The sequence below is a fragment of the Bubalus kerabau genome, chromosome 7 (genome assembly GCF_029407905.1).
Source record: "Bubalus kerabau isolate K-KA32 ecotype Philippines breed swamp buffalo chromosome 7, PCC_UOA_SB_1v2, whole genome shotgun sequence".
Taxonomy (NCBI): Eukaryota; Metazoa; Chordata; class Mammalia; order Artiodactyla; family Bovidae; genus Bubalus; species Bubalus kerabau.
The window spans coordinates 106,118,375-106,139,975 of NC_073630.1; the positions used below are offsets into that span (position 1 = coordinate 106,118,375).

The 21,601-nt window shown below is 43.5% G+C and overlaps 1 protein-coding gene across 13 annotated transcripts in view; it reads left to right on the forward strand.

The window, feature by feature from the left end:
• Nucleotides 1-21,601, forward strand: part of AFF1 (ALF transcription elongation factor 1) — a 196,929-nt gene that overhangs the window by 37,451 nt on the left and 137,877 nt on the right. For 2 of the 13 annotated variants that reach the window (XM_055589052.1, XM_055589053.1), the window contains exon 1: nucleotides 14,258-14,972. The exons of 5 other annotated variants lie outside the window; for them this stretch is intronic. In XM_055589052.1, the coding sequence (XP_055445027.1) occupies nucleotides 14,968-14,972 (5 nt within the window). In that variant the 5' untranslated portion in view covers nucleotides 14,258-14,967. 6 more of the 13 variants (XM_055589054.1, XM_055589055.1, XM_055589050.1 and 3 more) reach the window with 5 other exon arrangements.

Sequence of the window (21,601 nt, forward strand, 5' to 3'; positions counted from 1 at the left end):
AGCAGCTGTGCTGCTGGGCATGTGGGATCTTAGTTGCCCAACCAGAGATAGAACCTGTGCCCCCTGCAGTGGAAGCTCGGAGTCTTAACCACTGGACCATCAGGGAAGTCTCCTGGAAAATCAGTTTTAGATAAAATGATAAAAATGCCACCTCTCTAAGGAGGTGGCATTTTAAAAAAGACATTAAAAAAAATAATTCCAGTAAAGATAGCAAAGGTTAATTATCACAGGAAGGGGATGACAGAGGATAAGATGGTTGGATGGCATCACTGACTCAGTGGACATGAGTCTGAGTAAACGAGGAGTTGGTGATGAACAGGGAGGCCTGGTATACTGCAGTCCATGGGTTTGCAAAGAGACACGACTGAGCGACTGAACTGAACTGAAGTAGAGAAGACCTATTGGTAGAATGTAAATACAGTTGATGTGTTATAATCCATTGTGATACACTCAGTGATGGAGAGATGTAACAAAAGATACTTTGATCATGGGAGGGGCACCCACAGTTTTTATCGCGATGCAGTGGAAGCGTTTGGTGAGGGGTGGCTGACGGGCTTCCCATGCAGAAGTGCAAAGGTTTGAAGCAATTTGAGTTGTGTTCACAGAATTTAAAGTAGTTCGATATTGTCCAAGCTTTATAGTGCAAAAAAGCCCAGAGGCAGGACTTGAGGCAGAGAAATAGGTGGTTACAAAAGGAATCCTGAGTGCCAGAGCTGGGTTCAGAGCTCAGCCCATGCCCACTATCTAGGACAGGGTTTTTTGTTTTTTTTTTTTTAATTCTGTAACACAGTTTCTTCATCTGTAAAACTGAGACGATGGTAGCAGCAACCTCATCAGGTCATTGTAAAGATTAAGTACTTATAATAAAATGCTCAGAACCGTGTCTAGCACACAGGGTGGTGGGCGTGAATTTGCACTGACTTACTGTAGACCTTGAAGGGTTATTTGCAGTGGAGTGACTCGCTCATGGGTCTCTCTTTCAAGCCATTTTAGAGGGAGTGTGAGCATGTGTGAGCGTGTGTATCGGGGAGGAAGGGGCTGGAGCTGAATTTTTGTGGGTTCTCTGAGCTCACCTTTCCCCCTCATTCCCAGCATAATTACTTGTTCCTCCACCTGTGTTCCCACAACGCTTTTTCTCTGCGGTGGCCTTTTCCCATTGTGTTTTATGGTTTGAATTTCTCACAGTAGACTGAGTTCCCTCAGGGTGTTAAGGACTCTGGGTTACTCATCTTTACATGCCAGTGCCAAGAATAGTGCCCAACATTGGGCATACTGGGTGTCTCAGGAGTATTTGTTGCATTTGTTTGAAAGGTTTATTAGGGAGTTGCCCCAACTTATAATTTCAGGAGAAAGAGCCTCCCATGGAAAAGTCTGGGCATGTTGCTATGGCAGGGTGTTTTCATTCTTTCATACACCAAATATTTATTGAGTGCCTACCACACATGGTGGTGTGGGGGCACGAAGATGAATCAGCCGTGTATCCTGCCCTGGGTTGTGTTGACTCTTACAATCTTAATTGTGGGTGTGAGGGAAAAGGTAAATGGTTGCTGATAGGTTTAATGAGAACTAAGCTATGAAGTGGTTTAGTTGTATTGGGGTTTTTGTTTAGATGTTTAATGACTTTGATCAAAGAATCTCTGAGTGATTTGTTTTTTTTTAATGCTGTCTCATTGGTGGTGGTAGCTCATTTCTCATTGTTACATTTCATGTTTATATCATGACAGACTCTGTCTAGTAAATTGCACAGTGTAAAGTTTTACAGGAAGCCTGCTCCTTTCTCAGATTGTAATCCTAAATAGAAAGGATTCCACCCATGTGGGTTGGGGGCAATATCCTTGGCCTTGGACAAAATACCTTCCTGGATTCTTTATTTTTTGAACGACTTTTTCTTGGACTCCTTAATCAGTGTTCGGTATTAGATTAGAAGCACTTAGTTACAGGTTTTTATTACACTAGTTTTAGGTTTTTGCCATGTTTGATCCTCCCCTGGGGAAGGAAATGGCAACCCACTCCAGTATTCTTGCCTAGAAAATCCCTCCGACCGAGGAGACTTTGGGCTAGTCCAAGGATTCCAAAGAGTCAGACACCACTGAGTGACTAACACTTTCACTTAGGCTATTGCTGAGCTTCCCAGGTGGTGCCGGTGGCAAAGAACCTGCCTGCAAATGCAGGAAACAATGAGACGTGGGTTCGATCCCTGGGTTGGGAAGATCCCCCGGAGGAGGGCATGGCAACCCACTCGGATTTTTGCCTTGAGAATCCCATGGACAGAGGAGCCTGGAGGGCTACAGCCTGTCAGGTTGCAAAGAGTTGGAGACAACTGAGGCGACTTAGCATGCCTGCAGGCTTTTGCTTGTATCTGTCTCTGCTTTTGTCACCATAATTCTCTGGTACCTGTAGGCTGTTCCACCCCCCCTTTTTTTTTTAATGGAAAAGGCAGGCTTGCTCTGCTGTGACCGTTTATTACTCTTTCCTTAAACTACCTCTAAAGCCTAGAAAACCCTTTCTCTTTTAGCCCAATGAACTACTCCATATTGAAAGTTGTATCAGAATCTCTCAACTCCAATGCTGTGCAGACCACTGGGGTACCAAATAAACTGTTCATCCTTGGCCTTCCCATACCCTCTGCCCACGTGTGTTAGCATAGCAGGACCAGGTTCCGGGGCACCAGACCCCTCAAATGTGTGTTGATTAGATAAACTGGCATGAATAAAGCCTGTGTGTGTGTGTGTATGTGAGTATGGAAGGGTGTATTTAGATGACTCAGAATTAAGGGTTATGTTTAACAGTTCTTTATTTTTGTGGAAAGCGTCTTTGAAAACTCTTGTTCTAAAATATCAAACCTGTCAAAGCAGTTACATTTTCAAATGTCCCTTTACGATGAAAAGATGCTCAGTCATGCATGATATGAGAGATGAAAGGACACTACTCCGTCATATCTCGGCTGTCAAGGTGGTAAAAAGCACAAGCTTTTGACAGCATGTTTTGTTGATAAGACTGTAGGAGGGAAAGTGCTGTGCTCTCACTCAGCTGATGGGAATGCGAAACGAATGACCCTATGAGCAGAATTTGGCAGTAGGCTGCACCATTACATTGGCACTTACCTCTGATCTAGCCAGCTCACTTCTAGGAATTTATCCCCAAGATATACTGGCAAAAATAAGAAAAAGATATCTACAAGTTTATTCATTACAGACTCTATGTGATAGCAAAAGACTGGAAGTAATCCACATGTCAATAGGGAGTTGGTTTTAAAAAGTAAAGAAATTTGGTTCTTTGGGACTAACCTGGTGGTCCAGTAGCTAAAATCCTACGCTCCTAATGCGGGGAGCCCAGGCTCAATACCTTGTCAGGGAACTAGATCCATATGTCACAACTAAGAGTTTGCATTCCAGAACTAAAGATCCCACATGCTGCAGCTGAGACCAGTGCAGCCAAATAAGTAAATATTAAAAATAAAAAATTTGGTCCTTCAACACAATGGAGGATTATACAACTATAAAAAAGAAATGAGGACTGTCTCTCTTTTTTTTTTTTAAACTGGTGTTTGATCTCTATGATATATTATTTGAAAAAGTAAGATGTAGAATAAATAGTATGTATAATTATGCTATTCTTTACCTAGGAAGGGAGGAAGAATATGAAAATGTATATGTATTTGCTTATATTAAAGAATATTAATAGGATAATAGGATAAACCAAACATTGATGGTAGGACAAAAACAGACGCTAAACTCTCCTGAAGGTCCCTTGCTTTGTGGCTCACTTTGGAACTACTAGATGCTACACATAATTATAAACCAAAACTTGAATCAAAATTGGAGGGGGGAGTTGCTTTAAAAAAATGAAAGCAACAATGAACAGATGGATTTAATAGTGTCTGAAGGTGGTTTATGTTTATCGAGAGGAATCATAGTCCTTACTTCGCACAGTTCCAGAATGCACCAACTTTATTTACGTGGTTTAAGTGACACCAGTCCCCCAACACAGTGGTTCAGATTTCAGTTAGCCCAGCAACTTCACAAAGTATAAACTTTGCTGCTAGCTCATTACTCCACACATAACTATATAAATAACAAATGGCCTCCGGATCCATAACCAATCATATCACTTTTTTTAAAGCCTTTTGGTGACTGGTCACTGAGTTGCTCATTTAGTTCATGCAGAGATAGCAAAGCGTATCTTAGTTTGTTGCCTCCAAGTGTCCTAGTGATAAACCAATATGACATTTCCCATAAATGGATAATCGAAAGGGAGAACTGGCCAGCAAAGACAGAAGTACAGGAAAGAAACAAAAAGTGACGATGCTGGGAGTGGAATTCTGATCAAGCATAAATGAAATAGCTTACTGGGCGTGTGCAGCCCTGAATGAGCAGAGTGACAGTAACTTACCGACGTAAAGAAGGAAAGAGGTTGAGATGGAAAGGATGAAGATGTCCCAAGGGAAGCAGTGCCTCAAAAGCACTCATGTTAAAAGAAGTCCTGGAGATATTTCACCATCCTGAAGAGCAAAGGACGAAATGTTGGAAGTTGAGGCATACTTAGAAATGAATATGGCGGTTTGCCAAGGTATGGAAAAAGATGCTTGCTTTGTGTTGTGAGTTAATGTGGCAAGAAGAAGTCAAGCACCATTTAAAGAACTCGTAGAAAGTTTTTTTTCTAAAACAAGTACCGGGTTGGCCAAAAAGTTCGTTCGGGTCTGTCACCTGAACGAACTTTTTGGCCAACCCAGTCAAGTCATTCAGTTTTCAAATATGACTGTTTCAAATCATAGGGTACTAACTCAATATTAGTGTTACTATTTTGTTCATTTCTTTATAAACCGATAACCATATAAGTTACTTAGGTATTTTTTTTTGGTATATGTTATTTATATATACTTGTGTTGCATATGAGGCTTCCCTGGTGGCTCATCTGGTAAAGAATCCGCCTGCAGTGTGGGAGACCTGGGTTCAATCCCTTGTTTGGGAAGATCCCCTGGAGGAGGGAAAGGCTACCCACCCCAGTATTCTGGCCTGGAGAATTCCATGGACTATATAGTCCATGGGTGTCAAAGAGTTGGACACGACTCAGCAACTTTAAAAAAAAAAAAAAAGGGGGGATCCTGTTTAGATCTGGGCACACCAATTAAACTTGAAGACTAACTGGATATTTGAGGTTAGCAAAAGAAAATTTTATAAATATTAATTAAGATTAAAGGAAACATTTTAGGTGGGGGTAACAGTATTGTGTATGTGTGTGTGTGTTTAAGTCTTCAAATTAAAGTCTATTTAAGCCTGGAAACCCCTGGTGCTTGAATTTCTTACCTATGAAATAAGGAAGAGGATTGAATGTCTTTTCTGTTTTCTCTCTGTTCCTTATGTAATAGCCACTCCCACTGATTTTTCTTCCCCAAATCTTTTACTATTATGTGCAAGCCATGGTGTTGCTTGTACTCAAAATTTATTTAATCAGTGTACCTCTTTCGGGGGGCAGGGTGGGAGGGGAGTGTGGAGGAGGAATGGGCTGGAGCAGGAACTCCATGGCTTGGGCTGAATTATCAATCAACCCTAGGAAGCTGCTCTGAGCTTTTCTCCTGGTCAAGGATCCCTTCAGGGTAGGGAGGCATGGCACCCTTGAAGTGACGTGAAAGTCACTCAGTCGTGTTCGACTCTTTTCGACCCCATGGATTGCAGCCTGTCAGGCTCCCCCATCCATGGAATTTTCCCGGCAAGAATACTGGAGTGGGTTGCCATTTCCCTCTCCAACCCTTGCTTTGGTAATACCCAAAGAGCCTTGGTTGACTGTCAACATTAAAGAGATGTGAAGAAAACATTGGGCCATGGAATTCACCTCCCAAGAGCTGTGTGCCAGAGCTTACAACAAGTTCTGGAAACCCCAGGTTCCCCAAGAGCAGTTTCAGACTGCCCACACAAAGGGCGCCCTCCAGGAACAACTAGCCACCAACTGCTAGGTATCAAGTGTGCATAGACCAGGGAGGTGCTTGCCAAAGGTATCTTGGGTAGCATGCTATAGACGTCATCGAAGTTTATTGAAAAACTCGGGCTTAAGTATTACATTGCACGTATGCAGTAAGAGTCTGGCCAGAAAGAGTATTTCCCAGGAACTTGATTCAACTCTGATAAATAAATGTATGAGTATTAGAAAAATTGTTTGAGTAGAAAATAGTTTTTTGTTTATTATTTTATCTTGGTCTCTCAGCTGTGATCCACTTATATGAGGTTCTTGGAAAGCTCCAGCCTACCTGTATGGCCCCTTGCAATAATATGTTTGTTAAAGAGAGGGAGAGAATTGCTGTTAGTTGAAATTATTTCAGCCAAGTTAGCTTTTATTCTAAAACCACTTTCTGTTCAGAAAAGGTTGTCCTAGATGACACTGGGCTTTCCAGGTAGCTCAGTAGTAAAGAATTGAACTGCCAATGTAGGAGTCTCAGGAGACAAAGTTCCAATCCCTGGGTCAGGAAGATCCCCTGGAGAAGGGAAAGGCAACCCATTCCAGTGTTCTTGCCTGGAGAATCCAATGCACAGAGGAACTGGGTGGGTTACAGTCCATGGGGTCACATGTGAGCCTAGATGAATAATTATTACCCACCCACCCCACCCCCACCCCCATCCCCCCGCCCCGCCCAGGCTTGGTCATATTAATTTGCAGCTCTGCAGACTTTCCACCACCTTGTTTTTCTGAAGGGTGAAAATGACATCTTCAATGTGACTTGTGAGTTCTGGTCGGGGACTTTAGTGTTCATGGTACCTGAAATATCAGGTTAAAAAGCATGGAACTAGAGTTCCATGTTTACTTCCAATTGCTTTTTGTAAATAGTCATAGAAAAATGGCAGATGTTCTGGTCCCAGACATTGAATTTCAACCCCAAATACTCCTAAAGGAAACCAGACCGACCAACCATGATAATAAATGACCATTTGCCTTTTGCAGAAGCCGTCCAGCTGGGCTCAGAAGTCAAATTTGGGAGTGAGTGTGATGAAACACAGCTAGATGGCAGGAAAAATGATTTCCTTAAAGACTGCAAAAGTCATCCTATGACTGTTTTCCTCGAGAGGGTAATGGTAGCTTCTCTGGAGAGGCTGCAGGGCACGGTGATTGAGAATGGGACCCTGGAGCCAGGGTGCTAGGGTCACAGCTCAGTCCCACCACTTACAGCTGCATGACTTAGAGAAAATCACCCGACTTCTTGGACTTCACTTTCTTTACCTGTAGAGCAGGCAATGGCAACCCACTCCAGTACTCTTGCCTGGAAAATCCCATGGATGGAGGAGCCTGGTAGGCTGCAGTCCATGGGGTCACTAAGAGTCGGACACGACTGGGCGACTTGACTTTCATGCATTGGAGAAGGAAATGGCAACCCACTCCAGTGTTCTTGCCTGGAGAATCCCAGGGACGGGGGAGCCTGGTGGGCTGCCGTCTGTGGGGTCGCACAGAGTCGGACATGACTGAAGCGACTTAGGAGCAGCAGCAGAGCAGGATGGTAATACTGTACTTGGCTTAACAGCTTGTGGTGGGAATTAATCTAATATCAGCAGAGCACTTAGAGCAGGGCCAGACATACTGTGGGCAATCAGCAAACACTGGCCGTTCATATCACTAGCAAAATGATTCCCAGTATCTTGCTTTTCACTGTGGCCAAGCAAGTGTCTCAAATACACGTACTGAGAAATACTTTCATATTTGGGTGAAAGTCATTTTTCTGTGAATTTCCAAGTGAAAAGTGTTAAGCCTGTTAAGTTGTTAAGCATTTGAAGGCATGAGGCCAGTGGCTTTGAGGTGTCCAGGGCACTCACAGCTTCCCAGCTCAGAATTCTCAACTTGACCTTTCCTTTCTGAGAACATAGGCAATACTGTAAACTAAAATTACTGTAATTTTCTTTCTTTTTTTTTTTTTTTATATGGCTACACTGCCCAGCCTGTGGGATCTTAGTTCCCTGATCAGCCATTGAACCTGGGACCTGGCAGTTAAAATGCTGAGTCCTAACCACCGGATGGTTAGGAAACTCTCACTGCTGTGGTTTTCTCTTTAATGAATCCATCCTTATGCTTAAAACTATTGAATTAGCTCAATAACTTATAGGTCCTTGATTAGGTAAAGGTTTAATTTGTTATGAATCAACTTTGTGTTCTTTAGATTTGTTTTACAGTTGACCCTTGAACATAGGGGTTTGGACTGTTGAAGTCTACTTGTATTGGGATTATTGACAATAAGCGTGTATTGTAGCACTGCAGAATCCCAGGCTGGTTGAATCTGCAGATGTGGAATCTCAGATATGGAGGAACCTCAGGTATGGAGGGCGCACTATTAAGTGGTACGTGGTATTTCTGCAAAGGGGGAAGGGTGCCTCTAATCCCTGAGTTGTTCAAGAGTCAACTGGATTTTCAAGATAATTAGAACTTAGAAAATGGAGCAGCTCTTTCTGTTGGTTATAGTAAGCTCTTAAAAGACAAGTATTATAACCCCCAAAACCTCTTTTATAGGGTTGCATAGGACTTTGGATGTTACATGTGCTTAATAAATATTGATTTGATTTCATCTTAATTTTTCCATTTTGCCTGTGACCTAGTAGTCGTTCAGTCGTGTCTGACTCTTTGTGACCCCATGGAATTCTCCAGGCAGGAATACTGGAGTGGGTTGCCATTCCCTTCTCCAGGGGATCTTCCTGACCCAGGGATCAAACCCAGATGTTCTGCATTGCAGGCGGATTCTTTACCGTCTGAGCCACCAGGGAAGCCCATGTAGGAGACAGAGCTCATGGTAAATAAACCTCAAATAAAACTTCCCTGACTTTGGGGAGGAAATCCTCCATCCTCAAATGGAAAGTAAAGTTGGTACCCCAAATTAGATTTTGAGTTGGTGGAATTTAAACATTTGCTGGGGATAAAAAGAGCACATTTAGAACAGGCCTGGGTATCATAAGAAATGTCATCAGTTGACGTAATCTCTTTTATGTATGGAGAGATCAGATCTTACTGTAACTTAAAAGCTGCAATTTACTGATCATTGTGGCTTGTCTGTGTATGTAACTTTTTTCCCCCTCACAAAAGGAAAAAACAGCCCCTCAAAGAAAGACTGGGAAATAGCCTCTTTCTTCCAGTTCTTACATCTTCCCCTTTTCTTACATGTAATCAGGAAAATTTGAGAGTAGTTTGAAGGGGTAGTAAAGGCTCCAGCAACAAAGAGAACTGTTGCAAAACATTGTTTAGAGATTCATGTTTTAGACTGAAGGTCAAGGGAATATCAGTCACTTGTCTTTGAGAGGTTAAGCAATTCATTTTGTTGTTGTCGAGTTTCCCATTTATTATTATTTTATTTGTAAATCCAATTAGTCAATTACTTTAAGAAAGATATTCTAATTTGATGATACCTTAATACTTTAACATGGTTTAAATGAATACGAATATATTTTTAAAGTGTAGTTAATGTACAGGGTTATATCTTACAGGTGTACAATAAAGCGATTCACGATTTTTAAAGGTTATACTCAACATTTGAGCTTATAGTTATCGTAAAATATTGGCTGTTCTTCTTGTGTTTTATGATATATCCTTGTAGCTTTTTTTTTTTTTTTAATAGTTATCATTTGTTTGGCTCTACCAGGTCTTAGTTGCAGCATGAAGGATCTTTGTTGGGACATGTGAATTCTTATTTGCAACATATAGAATCTAGTTCCCTGACCAGGGATTGAACCTGGGCCTTCTGCGAGATTCTTAGCCACTGGACCACCAGGGAAATCCCCCTTGTAGCTTATTTTACACATAATAGTTTGTACTTCTTAATCCTCTACTCCTAATTGCCCCTCTCCTCCACCTTCTCCCCACTAGTAACCACTAGTTTGTTCTCTGCATCTGTGAGTCTGTTTCTTTTTGGTTCTATTCACTAGTTTGTTGTAATTTTTAGATTCTCTGTATAAGTGCTCTTATACAGTACTTCACTTAGCATAATGCCCACCAAGTCCACTCATGTTGCTGCAAGCGGCAAAATTTCATTTTTGATGGCTCGGTAGTATTCCATTGTATATGTATACTAGACATGTTCTTTATCTAGTTATCTGTTGATTGACACTTAGGTTGCTCCCATATCTTGGCAACTGTAAATAATGCTGGGTTAGGCAAGTCTTAAATGTATTTTATAAGGCAATGTTTCTCAGACCTTAATGGGCTTACAAATCACTAGGGATTTTACTAAAATGCAGATGCTGGTTTGGTAGATCTGGGATGGAACCTAAGAGTTTGCATTTCTAACAAGTATCCCATGCAGGGCGCTGCAAGTCTTGACTCTGTGGCCCTCACTCGGAGGATCAAGGCTCATCAAGGCACAAAAGCAGAGATTCTCAAATGTGACTGCATATTAAATTACCCGAGGACATTTTAAGAAATACAGATGCATGGGTCCCCCTCCAGAGATTAACTGACCTGCGATGTGGCCTGAGTGTCAGGAATTGATCAGTCTCCCCAGGTAATTCTCAGATGTGTAGCCAAGGTTGTAAACCACTGCCCAGTCTGGAGATTTGATTTCATTAGTTCCCTGCTGGTTCAGCAGAAAAGAAACCACTTGCCAATGCAGGAGACGCCTGTTCAATACTCTACTGTTCTTGCCTGGGAAATCCCATGGATAGAGGAGACTGGTGGGCTACAGTCCATGAGGCCACAAGGAGCCGGACACCACTTGGCAATAAAGCAACACAGCACATATTTCACATCCAAGGGGAAGCTGTTGTTCCCCAAGGGGAAGTACCTGCCTTCAAAGTGATATCCTCTGTGTGGGAGTTTTTTTTTTTTTCGATTTATCCTCTTTTCCTTTGAATCTCATGTTTTGAAAGGGTCCCTCTACCAAGCAAACTCCATTTAAAACAATTTTGTTTGTTTTTCTATTTTTAAATCAGTCCAACCACATACAGTTGTCAGCTGGACTTCCGGATCAGCATGAGCTGACAGTCGGTGTTGCCACACTCAGTTGGCATGAGCTCCAGAAAAGCCCAGAGCAGAGTAGTCATTCACACACTTTCCATGGGCAAATATGTGATTTCCTTTGGACTTTCAGAAATGTTGAAAATAATTCAGTGGTCTCTAGTTGCTTCGTTGGTGGAGCCAGGTCAGAGTCCAGTGACTGCATGATGAGAGAGTGCCTCAGATTGGCTGTGTGGGGGGCATTCAGAGGCAGGAGGAATTCTTGCCTTCTACCCGTCCAGCAGAGTTCTTCATAGTTTTGTTCCTTAATTATCTGCATTATCTTCTGTCTGCCTTTCCCATAAACAAACAGACATTCCCTTCAATCACATCCAGCCTCATGACTTGATAGACCTGAGAGTTAAGAGGTTTTAGCAGGTAAAGGGTGTGACTAGGATATCAGAGAAGTCTTCTGAGAAGAACTGCCTTGGTTGGATTTGTTCCCTGGTGGCTCAGTCAGTAAAGAATCTGCCTGCAATGCAGGAGACCTGGGTTCAATCCCTGGGTCAGGATATTACCCTGGAGGAGGAAATGGAGACCCACTCCAGTATCCTTTCCTGGAAAATGCCATGGACAGAGGAGCCTGGCAGCCTACAGTCCTTGGGGAGTTGCAAGAGTCGAACACGACTTAGTGACTAAACCACCAGCACAGGGTGTCTCCAACTGGGGAAGAGGGAAGGGGCATTCCAACAGAGGAAATCCTCTGTGCAGAGATTCACTGGAAAAGTATCTGGCTGGAGGGCTCTTGTAGTAATAGGGTGGGGAGGGTACTGAGGGTGGTTGGTGGATGAGAAAGCAAGCTACTGATGTTGGGCCAAATTGGGAAGGGTATTAGATGCCCCTGTAACAAGTTTATTCTTCTGCTCGGAGGCAGGGAAGATACATTGTTTCTTTTTTTTTTCCCCCTTTCTTCTTTTTGGTGAGAGAGTAACATCTGATATGTATTTTAGGAACAATGTATTCTTGCAGTGGGACTGAAGGCTAAGTGGGGAGAGAGACTTGTCTAAGGAGATACTTTCAATGGCACCCCACCCCAGTACTCTTGCCTGGAAAATCCCATGGATGGAGGAGTCTGGTAGGCTGCAGTCCATGGGGTCACTAAGAGTCGGACATGACTGAGCAACTTCACTTTCACTTTTCACTTTCATGCATTGGAGAAGGAAATGGCAACCCACTCCAGTATCCTTTCCTGGAGAAAGGCAGGGATGGGGGAGCCTGTTGGGCTGCCATCTATGGGGTCGCACAGAGTCGGACACGACTGAAGCGACTTAGCAGCAGCAGCAAGCTATTGAAAAAGCATGATGAGGAATGAAGAACCTGAACGAAGAGAATGGTAGATGTTCTAGAAAGAATGAAAGACATTATGGTTATTTCAGATTTCCAATAGGAATCAGATGATGGAAGACTCAGCGAATTGGTACAATATTGACTCATTAAATATAAGTTGGTAAGTTAAGGATGCATACTGTTGGCCACAGAGCAGTGGTATCTAAACTTGAGTGTGAAACAGAATCACCTTGAGGGCTTGTTGGACCACACCCACGGAGTTTCTGCTTCTGTAGGTTTGGGTGGGGCCTGAAGGTTAGCAAAGGAATGCAGGCCTGGAGTAGCAGAGGAACCCAACGAAACAAATGGAAGACAGAACGAGCTGGTAGAACTTCAGCCCAACTGTAATTAAGATAAATGAATAAACATATCAGGTACAAGGCAAAGACTCAGCAGACTGGGTTTTCAGTTCAGTTCAGTTGCTCAATTGTGTCTGACTCTTTGCGACCCAATGGACTGCAGTACGCCAGGTTTCCCTGTCCATCACCAGCTCCTGGAGTTTGCTCAGATTCATGTCCATTGAGTTGGTGGTGCTCTCTAGCCATCTCAGCCTCTGCCACCCCCTTCTCCTTTTGCCTTCAGCTTTTGCCAGCATCAGGGTCTTTTCCAATGAGTCAGGCCTTTTCATCAGATGGCCAAAGTCTTGGAGCTTCAGCTTCAGCATGTCCTTCCAATGAATATTCAGGGTTGATTTCCTTTAGGATTGACTGGTTTGATCTTCTTGCAGTCCAAGGGACTCTCAAGAGTCTTCTCCAGCACCACAATTCAAAAGCATCATTTTTTTTTTGGCCCTCAGCCTTCTTTAAAGAAGTTTTCCCTGGAGATATGCAAACAGGCCAGTTTAGGAAGAGAAAGCACGTTCTTGCATGGAGAAGTGGATTAGATGATCTCCTTTGGTCTCCTTTCTGGAGTTAAGATTTGGTCATAGTTTATTTTCTACAATAATGATAAATTATTATATTGCAAAAATGATAAGTTAATAAATAACAATACAGATAAATGTTCATTTTATACTTAGAATATTTTTAAATGCCCAGAATAAGACAAGCCATTCCATCCTTCCCAGCCAGGCATACCTGTAGCTAGCCTTTGGTACAGAGACCCACTCAGTCTTTTGAATACACACATTTATTTTCAATTTTGATGAAGTGGGTTCATAACAAGTACACTGTATAACAACTTTTCTTTAACCTTATACGATATCTTTTCATGTCATAAAATATTTTTGTAAAACAGAAGCATGAAAGCATTTTCAACCCAGGAGGAGAAAAAGCATTTTGAGACTGATTAAATCTGTACAACTAATCCCAGGGACGGGGGAGCCTGGTGGGCTGCCGTCTATGGAGTCAAACAGAGTTGAACATGACTGAAGTGACTTAGCAGCAGCAGCAGCAGTCCCAAAATGCTTTTTCTCTCCTGGGTCAAATATGCTTCTGCATCCCCCCCTGATCTGCTAATTTAAAGTTCTCTGAATTCTGTCTTCTGCTTTTATTCCCAAGAATGGAATCAGCTAACCATAAAGAAGGCAGAGCACAGAAGAACTGACGCTTTTGAACTGTGGTGCTAGAGAAGATTCTTGAGAGTCCCTTGGACTGCAAGGAGATCAAACCCATCAATCCCAAAGGAAATCAACCCTAAATATTCATTGGAAGGACTGATCCTGATGCTGAAACTCTTTATACTTTGGCCACCTGATGCAAAAAGCTGACTCATTGGAAATGACCCTGATGCTGGGAAAGATTGAAGGCAGGAGGAAAGGAGGGCAGCAGAGGATGAGATGGTTAAATAGCATCACTGATTCAATGGACATAAGTTTGAACAAACTCTGGTAGATAGGGAAGGTCAGGGAAGCCTAGCATGCTGCAGTCCCTGGAGTTGCAAAGAGTCCGACAAGACTTAGTGACTGAACAACAATCACCCCCACCCCCACCCCCACAACCCATCCCTTCTCTGGTGAAGGTGAGACTGTCCCCTCCCTGTCTAGAGAAACCACCCTTTGCAGATCCAAGCAGCAGCTCGGTTTGAATGATGGGTGGCTCTTGGCATTTCTGAGGTGATTCGTTTCACTAAGTGAATAGTCCTTTGGGTACAGCCTCCCAAAGTGCCTTTTTTATACCCAGGAAAGTGTTTTTGGGCAGCTGAGAAGAATGAACTTGGCTTTGTGGGAAGAGGTTTGTGCTGGAGTTACAGTTCTGAAGGGTCACTGATGTTTTTATCCAAGATATCATACAGACTGAGAGATAAGGGACATTTTCTAGCATCTTATATTGGTTCCTGGTTGTATGAGCAGAAAGAATTATAAAGCACAATGAGTTCCGCCCAAATAGAGAAAGAGGTATCATGTAAGTCCACAGAGGAGAGTTTTGAGGAAGCTGGGATCACAAAGCAAGCTGACCACTGTTTGTTTAGGAAGTTTGGCCGTGGTGGCAGGAGATTGGGCAGTAGCTTGTAAGGTTAAGAGACTGATGTGTGGGGGAAATAGCCGATTCTAGAGAAAGCCATGGCAGAGAAAACAGAAGGTGAGCCTGGAGCCTCATAGTACCAGAAAGTAAGGAAGTGTTTAAAAGGCAAACAGATGGAAGCAAGTCAAAGGAATCAGGAGCTGATGGGAAAGGGCTTCCAGTGGCCAGAGCCAGAACAATCTGAGCAGTAAAACCCATTGTGGAGTACTGGGTTATAGCCCAAAGGATGAAGTAAGTATCTATGAGTATATGCCATACTGGGTCTTCCCTGGTGGCTCAGACTGTAAAGAATCTGTCTGTAATGTAAGAGACTCAAGTTTGATCCCTGGGTTGGGAAGATCCCCTGGAGAAGGGAATGGCTACCCACTCTAGTATTCTTTCTTGGGAAATCCTTTGGACAGAGGAGCCTGGAGGGCTACAGTTAATGGGGTTGCAAAGAGTCAGGCAGGACTAAATGACTAACACTTTTGCTTAGCAACTGAGCAACAACAACATACTCCTTATTTGTAAGGTAAATTGGGTTTATTAGCTGGTCCAGTTTGAGTGAACCTTAGGGACCAAGGATTCTTCACCTGAAGTCTATGGAGCCTCCGATCCTCCCTAAGTGGGCTGCATGGGGACCTTAAACATCAAAGTATCGCAAATACTGTGTGTAAGGATCTGTATCCTCAAGTCTCATCAGGAAGCCAAGGAATTCTGTGCCCCCAAAAGGTTAGGAATGTCTTTTGTTCATTTTCACTGCTGAACAAGACTGTAGGTTGGATACAATGGTGTTTTCAAAACACTTGGAGAAAATCACGCCCACGTGTGTACTGCACTACTTCTTCAGCCACAGGCAGTATCCAATTCCAGAATCATTTCTCCTGCACTTTCCTATAGTTTTGTTAGATCTATTACAAATCGAGTGTAATCTCACTTCAGTTTCAAATTACCCTCAGTAAGTTACATTACAAATGATCTTGAGAGCTCTGGGAATGTCAGGTGTACTGATGATCTGTTGACTTCATATTTCCTTGCATGTGAATATTTGCCCTGTTCTTTCATTTCCTCCTCTTTAGTGGAAAAGAACAACACAGTTCACAGGGGAAAATGTAATTTTAATATAGGTGATTTTACATTACTAGCCAATGGTAAGTGGAAATTTTGTGAGTAAATGCCATTATGCAGTATTGTTTCTGCTGCTTTTATATGTCTGATACCAATTTAAAGCATAAATGATCATGGTTGGTATTTAGAAGAACTGTGAGAAAGATGGGCTAACAGCTAACCCATTACCTGTTAAATAATGTTTTTATTTTGAGAAAAACAAAAGTATTTCCCAAATTAAAAACTTTAGTAAGAGAAATAGCGGTATGCAAATCTCTTTACTGTCTAGCTTAATAGAAGACAGCTGGATTCTCATCTGTTTCTGAATTCAGTGTGTGGCAGTGTTATTTCGGTTGAAATCTATGAAGAAAATGAGAAAATGTAGCCTCACATAGGAAGAGGAAGGAGTACTTTAATACCTTTTTTGATATTATATCAAAACTCTACAATCATAGTTTCCTAAAGGTTAGTTGCAGTGTAGAATCTGGAGTCATTTCATTGAACTGTTTTTAAACTTTCATATATTAAAATCCATTGGTCTTTCCTGCACTTTCAGTGGATCTTTTACCCATGCATGATTTTGTACTATTTAGAAAATTTGGGGCACTAGGTCAGGCAGGTCTTCTAAAGCCACAGTCCTTACTGTCCTTACCTCATCAGGGACGACTTTAAGTATTGGGAAGCTGTCAAGCTCACCAAGACAGGTGTCAAGTTTTCCAAAATGCTTCAAAACTCAAATTTTATCATTGGCAATAAATACTGTCAGTTGTTTTCCTGGAAGAAACAGACTCACTTTGTTTATTTTTGTGAAAATGACTGCCAGGTAACAGATCAGTCAGTCAGTCAGTTCAGTTGCTCAGTCAAGTCCGACTCTTTGTGACGCCATGGACTGTGGCATGCCAGGCTTCCCTGTCTTTCACCATCTCCAGGAGTTGGCTCAAACTCAATGTCTATTGAGATGGTGATGCCACCCAATCATCTTGTCCTCTATTGTCCCCTTCTCTTCCTGCTTTCAATCTTTCCCAGCGTCAGGGTCTTTTCTAATGAGTCGACTCTTCAAATCAGGTGGCCAAAGTATTGGAGCTCCAGCTTCAGCCTCAGTCCTTCCAGTGAACATTCAGGACTGATTTCCTTCAGGATTGACTGGTTGGATCTCCTTGTAGTCTAAGGAACTCTCAAGAGTCTTCTCCAACACCACAGTTCAAAAACATCAATTTTTTGGTGATTAGCCTTCTTTTTGGTCCATCCTTTACATCCATACATGACTACTTTCCCATTTTGTCACAAAGAACACGAAAATGACCTGTATGCAAGGGTCAAGATTTCATAAAAGTAGTAATCCCTACTACTGGTCATTTCATTAAGGATATATGTAAACACTTTTGTTTTTAACTGCTACTGTGTGGTGAAGAGCCGCTGCCTTGTTGAGTGATAAGGCTCCAGCAGTTTCCCCACAATTGCTTTTGCACCAACAATGCAAATGTCAGCACAGTGAAAACGACAATGTCTTTGTGTTCTTCTAAAAATAGCTGTGACCTTTGAGAAGGTCTCAGGGACTCCCAGGAGACCACGAATCACACTTTGAGAACCACTATAAAGATGCTTTTGTGCCTTCCTCCTACCCCATCAGCCCCCACCCCACAGCCTTGCAGTTTTCAGGCAGATGTCAACATTTCTCTGTCCATGGCTCCTTAGTAATACAGTCTGGAGTAGCTCTGCGAGTTTGGTGACATCGTCATGATTCTAGGCAGCAGGGGGACATGCATTTAAGTTTTCAGCTCCCGACAGCGTGCTGCGGGTCCCCATTGAGATGCTGAAGCCCACCTTTCCTCCTGTTCGGCGACGTTGTCTCCTGCTTAGCTCTAGGCAGAGTTTAAATGCCTTCCCTGGTCCCCCTGGTAGGACACGGTTTCGTTTGTACTTATAGCGTTTAATATATTGTCGGCTTGCATGCTAAGTTATTTTCTAAAAACTGGTCAGTTCCTCAATGACGTCTTTCGGTGCCAAACGAGTTGCTGTTGCCTTTTCGTGCCTGCATGTTGTCCAGTAACAGAGAGGGCGTTTTGTAAACATTTGTTTCAGTGAAACAAAATCAAAACTGAAAGCCAACAAAGTCTAACAAGTGTACGGTAGTCACACATTTCCTGACTGCAAGCGTTGGCACGATCAAAAGTAGAGAACTTGGTCTGCTGCTGTGTTTTTTTTTTTTTTTTTTAATTCCTAGTTCACTTCAGGTTCTGGGGCCCCAATATTCAACACCGATTCAAACCGGGGCTGGAGTTCGGAGCGTCGGGGTACTGCGTGTTCCGGCCGTGTGTGTACATTGCTAAAACCTTGGCAGGAGAGCGGTCTCCAGGAGCCTGCAGGCGGGGTCGGCTGCGAGCGGGCCAGCTGGGCTGCGTCGGCGCTCGGGGCTCGGCGCCCCCGCCCGGCGTAGCCTCGGGCTCGCCGGGCCGAGCGCCCTGCCCTTTTAAGGAGTCGGGCCGTACCACCAGAACTTTGTGGGCGGGGGTGTCCGGGCGAACTCAGACACCTCGAGGTGAGCCCAAGGACGGTTTTCTTTACCCTGCTAACGCGGGCCGGCGTGCCAGCGCCGCTTGGCGGGAGCTGCGCTTTGGTGGGCTCGGCGCCGAGGGAGCCCTCGCGGCGTCCCTTCCTTCGGAGTCGCCCGCAGGGATCGCGGTCGCTGTCGGCTTCGGACGCGACGCTCCCCCGGCCGGTCCGGAGTGGAGCGCGCCTGCAGAGGCCCCAGTGCCCGGATGTCTATCAGGATTAGCGCGAGCCAATACTCTCGGAGCCGGAGGCTGCGCTGAGGACGCCCGGGCTCGAGGAGCAGGTAGTCCCGTCACCTCGGGGAGTCGCGCTGGGGAATCGTCCCCGCCCGGCCCCGGCAAATGGTGAGCGCGGCGCCGGCAGGAGGGCCGCGGCTTGGAGGCGCTGATGGACAGCAGACCTTGAGCTCTACAGACTGAATTATGGCAGCCCAGTCAAGGTAAGGCAGGCACTGAGAAACTTTTCCAAATGTGTGTGAGTGGCGAGGGGGATGGAAGGTTGCAGGGGAAGGGTTGGGCTGCTGTGAAGAAGACGGGCAGGAAGCAGCTTTGTCATGGCTTTCTCATCGTTATTTATGACAGATTTAAAAAAGTAAAAAAAAAAAAGTCTGGAGGACGTTCTAGACCATTTCTGCAGAGGACAGGAGGAGGGGTCGAGTTAAAGTTAAGGTTCAAGTTAGATTTCTCTTCTCTGGCCGCCCCCCAACCCCCATAATTATTTTCGGGGAGATCAAGTTGGCTTAACCTGTCTGCCTTTGCCCAAATCGTCCTTTAGTTTCTTTGTGCACCTCATTTAGGTTCTCCTGATTTTTCCCCCCTCCCTCTGGTAATGCCTTGAGCAGCATTTTGGAAATCAATTAACGCGAAACAGTTCGCCTTGGGGGTTGGTGGTTGAGAATTTGCCTGGTAAGTGACTGGAAATTTTACTGCCCAAACGTACGATCGCACATAAAACGGCACAGCTTTCGTGAATCTGCTGAGTAGGCAAAGACCAGGAATGTACCGGCGCTGGTGAAGGGAGAGGATAATGAACAGCAGTTGCTGTCAGAGGAACGCTATAGTAAGAACCTCCAGCTCTGACTTTCCCTGGTTTGTTACCTCTTTTTTTTTTTCCTTTTGGTAAATGAGCCTTTAAGAGCGATGACAAGGCGTCAGTGATTATGAGATTCAGACTGCTGTGTGGCTGTCATTTTAGTAGTGACAGCAGTTGGGGCTAAAGGAGGCTTAAGAACTTAGATATGCCGTCTTTTTTAACTTTCAGTTTTATTAGAAAGTCCTTTGGTGTCACGTTTAAAATAATTGGAGGGCTCCTCAAGTTGCTTTTTGAGGTCGTAGAGTCATTTGGGGGAACCTTACAAGGCTAAACACAAGTCGGGTCTGAAGACCCAGATATGTCAGAGAAATAGATGCTTTCCTGTTGAAGTGTAGTCTTGATGAGTTTACATTTTTTTCCTAAGAGATAGAACTTTATAGGAAGAGAACTTCACTCTATAGAGCCTCTCCTATGTGCTCTGTATATAATTAATCCTCTCCTCTTGGTGGTTTATCCCCTGCCCCCATTTTATTGGTTTTTCTAAGAAGGAGGTTCTTGGGGCCGTGTTGTAGGAAAACTTTGCTGAGAAACTACAGTTGCATCTTGATTTTTACTAGTCTTGACTGAAATGTAAACTGCCCGAAGGGTCCAGGGCATCAAAACCTTGGATTAAGACATTGTGATTAAGAAATTAAATAGCATCTAACAGCGCTCAAAGCTAGAAAGCAGGGATTTGAACTCAGGTGTGAGTGATTTCAGTGTCTGTGCCCTTAAACTAATGAAGAGTAAAATGAGGTAATAGCTAAATTGGACATGGCTGTGTGCCAGGCACAGCGGCTGTAATTGGATTACCTAGTTGACTCTTTGCAGTCACTTAAATAGGTAAGTACTGTTTCTTTTCCACGTTTGTTCAGGAAACTGAGGCCCAGTCAGTCTTTTCTTGCTTGAGGCTACCCAGGTGGAGCAGTGCCCGACTCCTGAGCAGCCTGCAGCGTTTCCTCACTTCCAGGCTGCCTCTTTAATGCTGAGCTGAGGTGTCAAAGGGGAGCTGCAGAGCCTCAATCTAAAGGCACAAAAAAGCAGTTTCTGTCAGAAATACTCTGCTGCAAGATGTAGAAATCCGAGTTATCAGCATGGTCGTTCAATTTGCTGGTGATTGAAATAGGAAGACTATACACATTCTGCTCTTCTACCTGGCCTTCAGAGGTGCCCTTGAACTAGGAACAAAGCCACAAGGCCATGATGTCTTGTTTGCATTATGTCTGCTTTGTGGGAGTGTCTCTCACAAGTAGTAAATGTGCATTTTCTTTTCTTTCCTATGTGTGTGTGCGAGCACGCACTCACATGCTCAGTTGTGTCCAACTCTTTGCAACCCCCATAGACTGTAAGCTGCCAGGCTCCTCTGACCCTGAAGTTTTCCAGGCAAGAACACTGGAGTGGGGGTGCAGTGCCCTCCCCCAGGGGATCTTTCTGACTCAACCCGCATCTCTTGGTCTCCTGGACTGGCAGGCAGGTTCTTTACCACTAGCTTCCAGCTGGGAAGCCTTCTTTCTTTTTACCACATCAATAACTGTGTTTTATTTATTTTGTATTTCTTCTGCAGAGGGTCTAGAAATCATTTTAGTTACATTCATCACAGATATAATCTGAGTTTTGTTTTCATGCAATATTATATGATAAGCATTGTTCTAAACTGCTACTTACTCTTTAAAATTACTGTTTTGTCTAACTCCCAGTGTTTCAGTACACTGGAACATCAGAATTTATTTAACTTTCCTGTAGTTTATTGCTTTTATAAACTTTATATTGGAGTACAGTTGATCAACAATGTTGTGTTTCAGGTGTACAGCAGAGTAATTCAGTTATGCATATACATGTATCTGTTCTTTTCAAATTATTTTCCCATTTAGGTTGTTACATAACTTTGAGCAGAGTTCCCTGTGCTATACAGTAGGTCCTTGTTGGTTATCCATTTTAAATATAGCAGTGTGTGCATGTCAATCCCAAACTCCCTGACTATTCTTCCCCACCCCAACCATAAGTTCGTTTGTTGTCTGTTTCTGTTTTATGTTCATTTGTATTTTTTTTTCAAAGATTCTACATGTAAGCAATATCATTTCTTTTTCTGTTTGACTTCACTCAGTATCAGTTCAGTTCAGTCGCTCAGTCGTGTCCGACTCCATCCATAT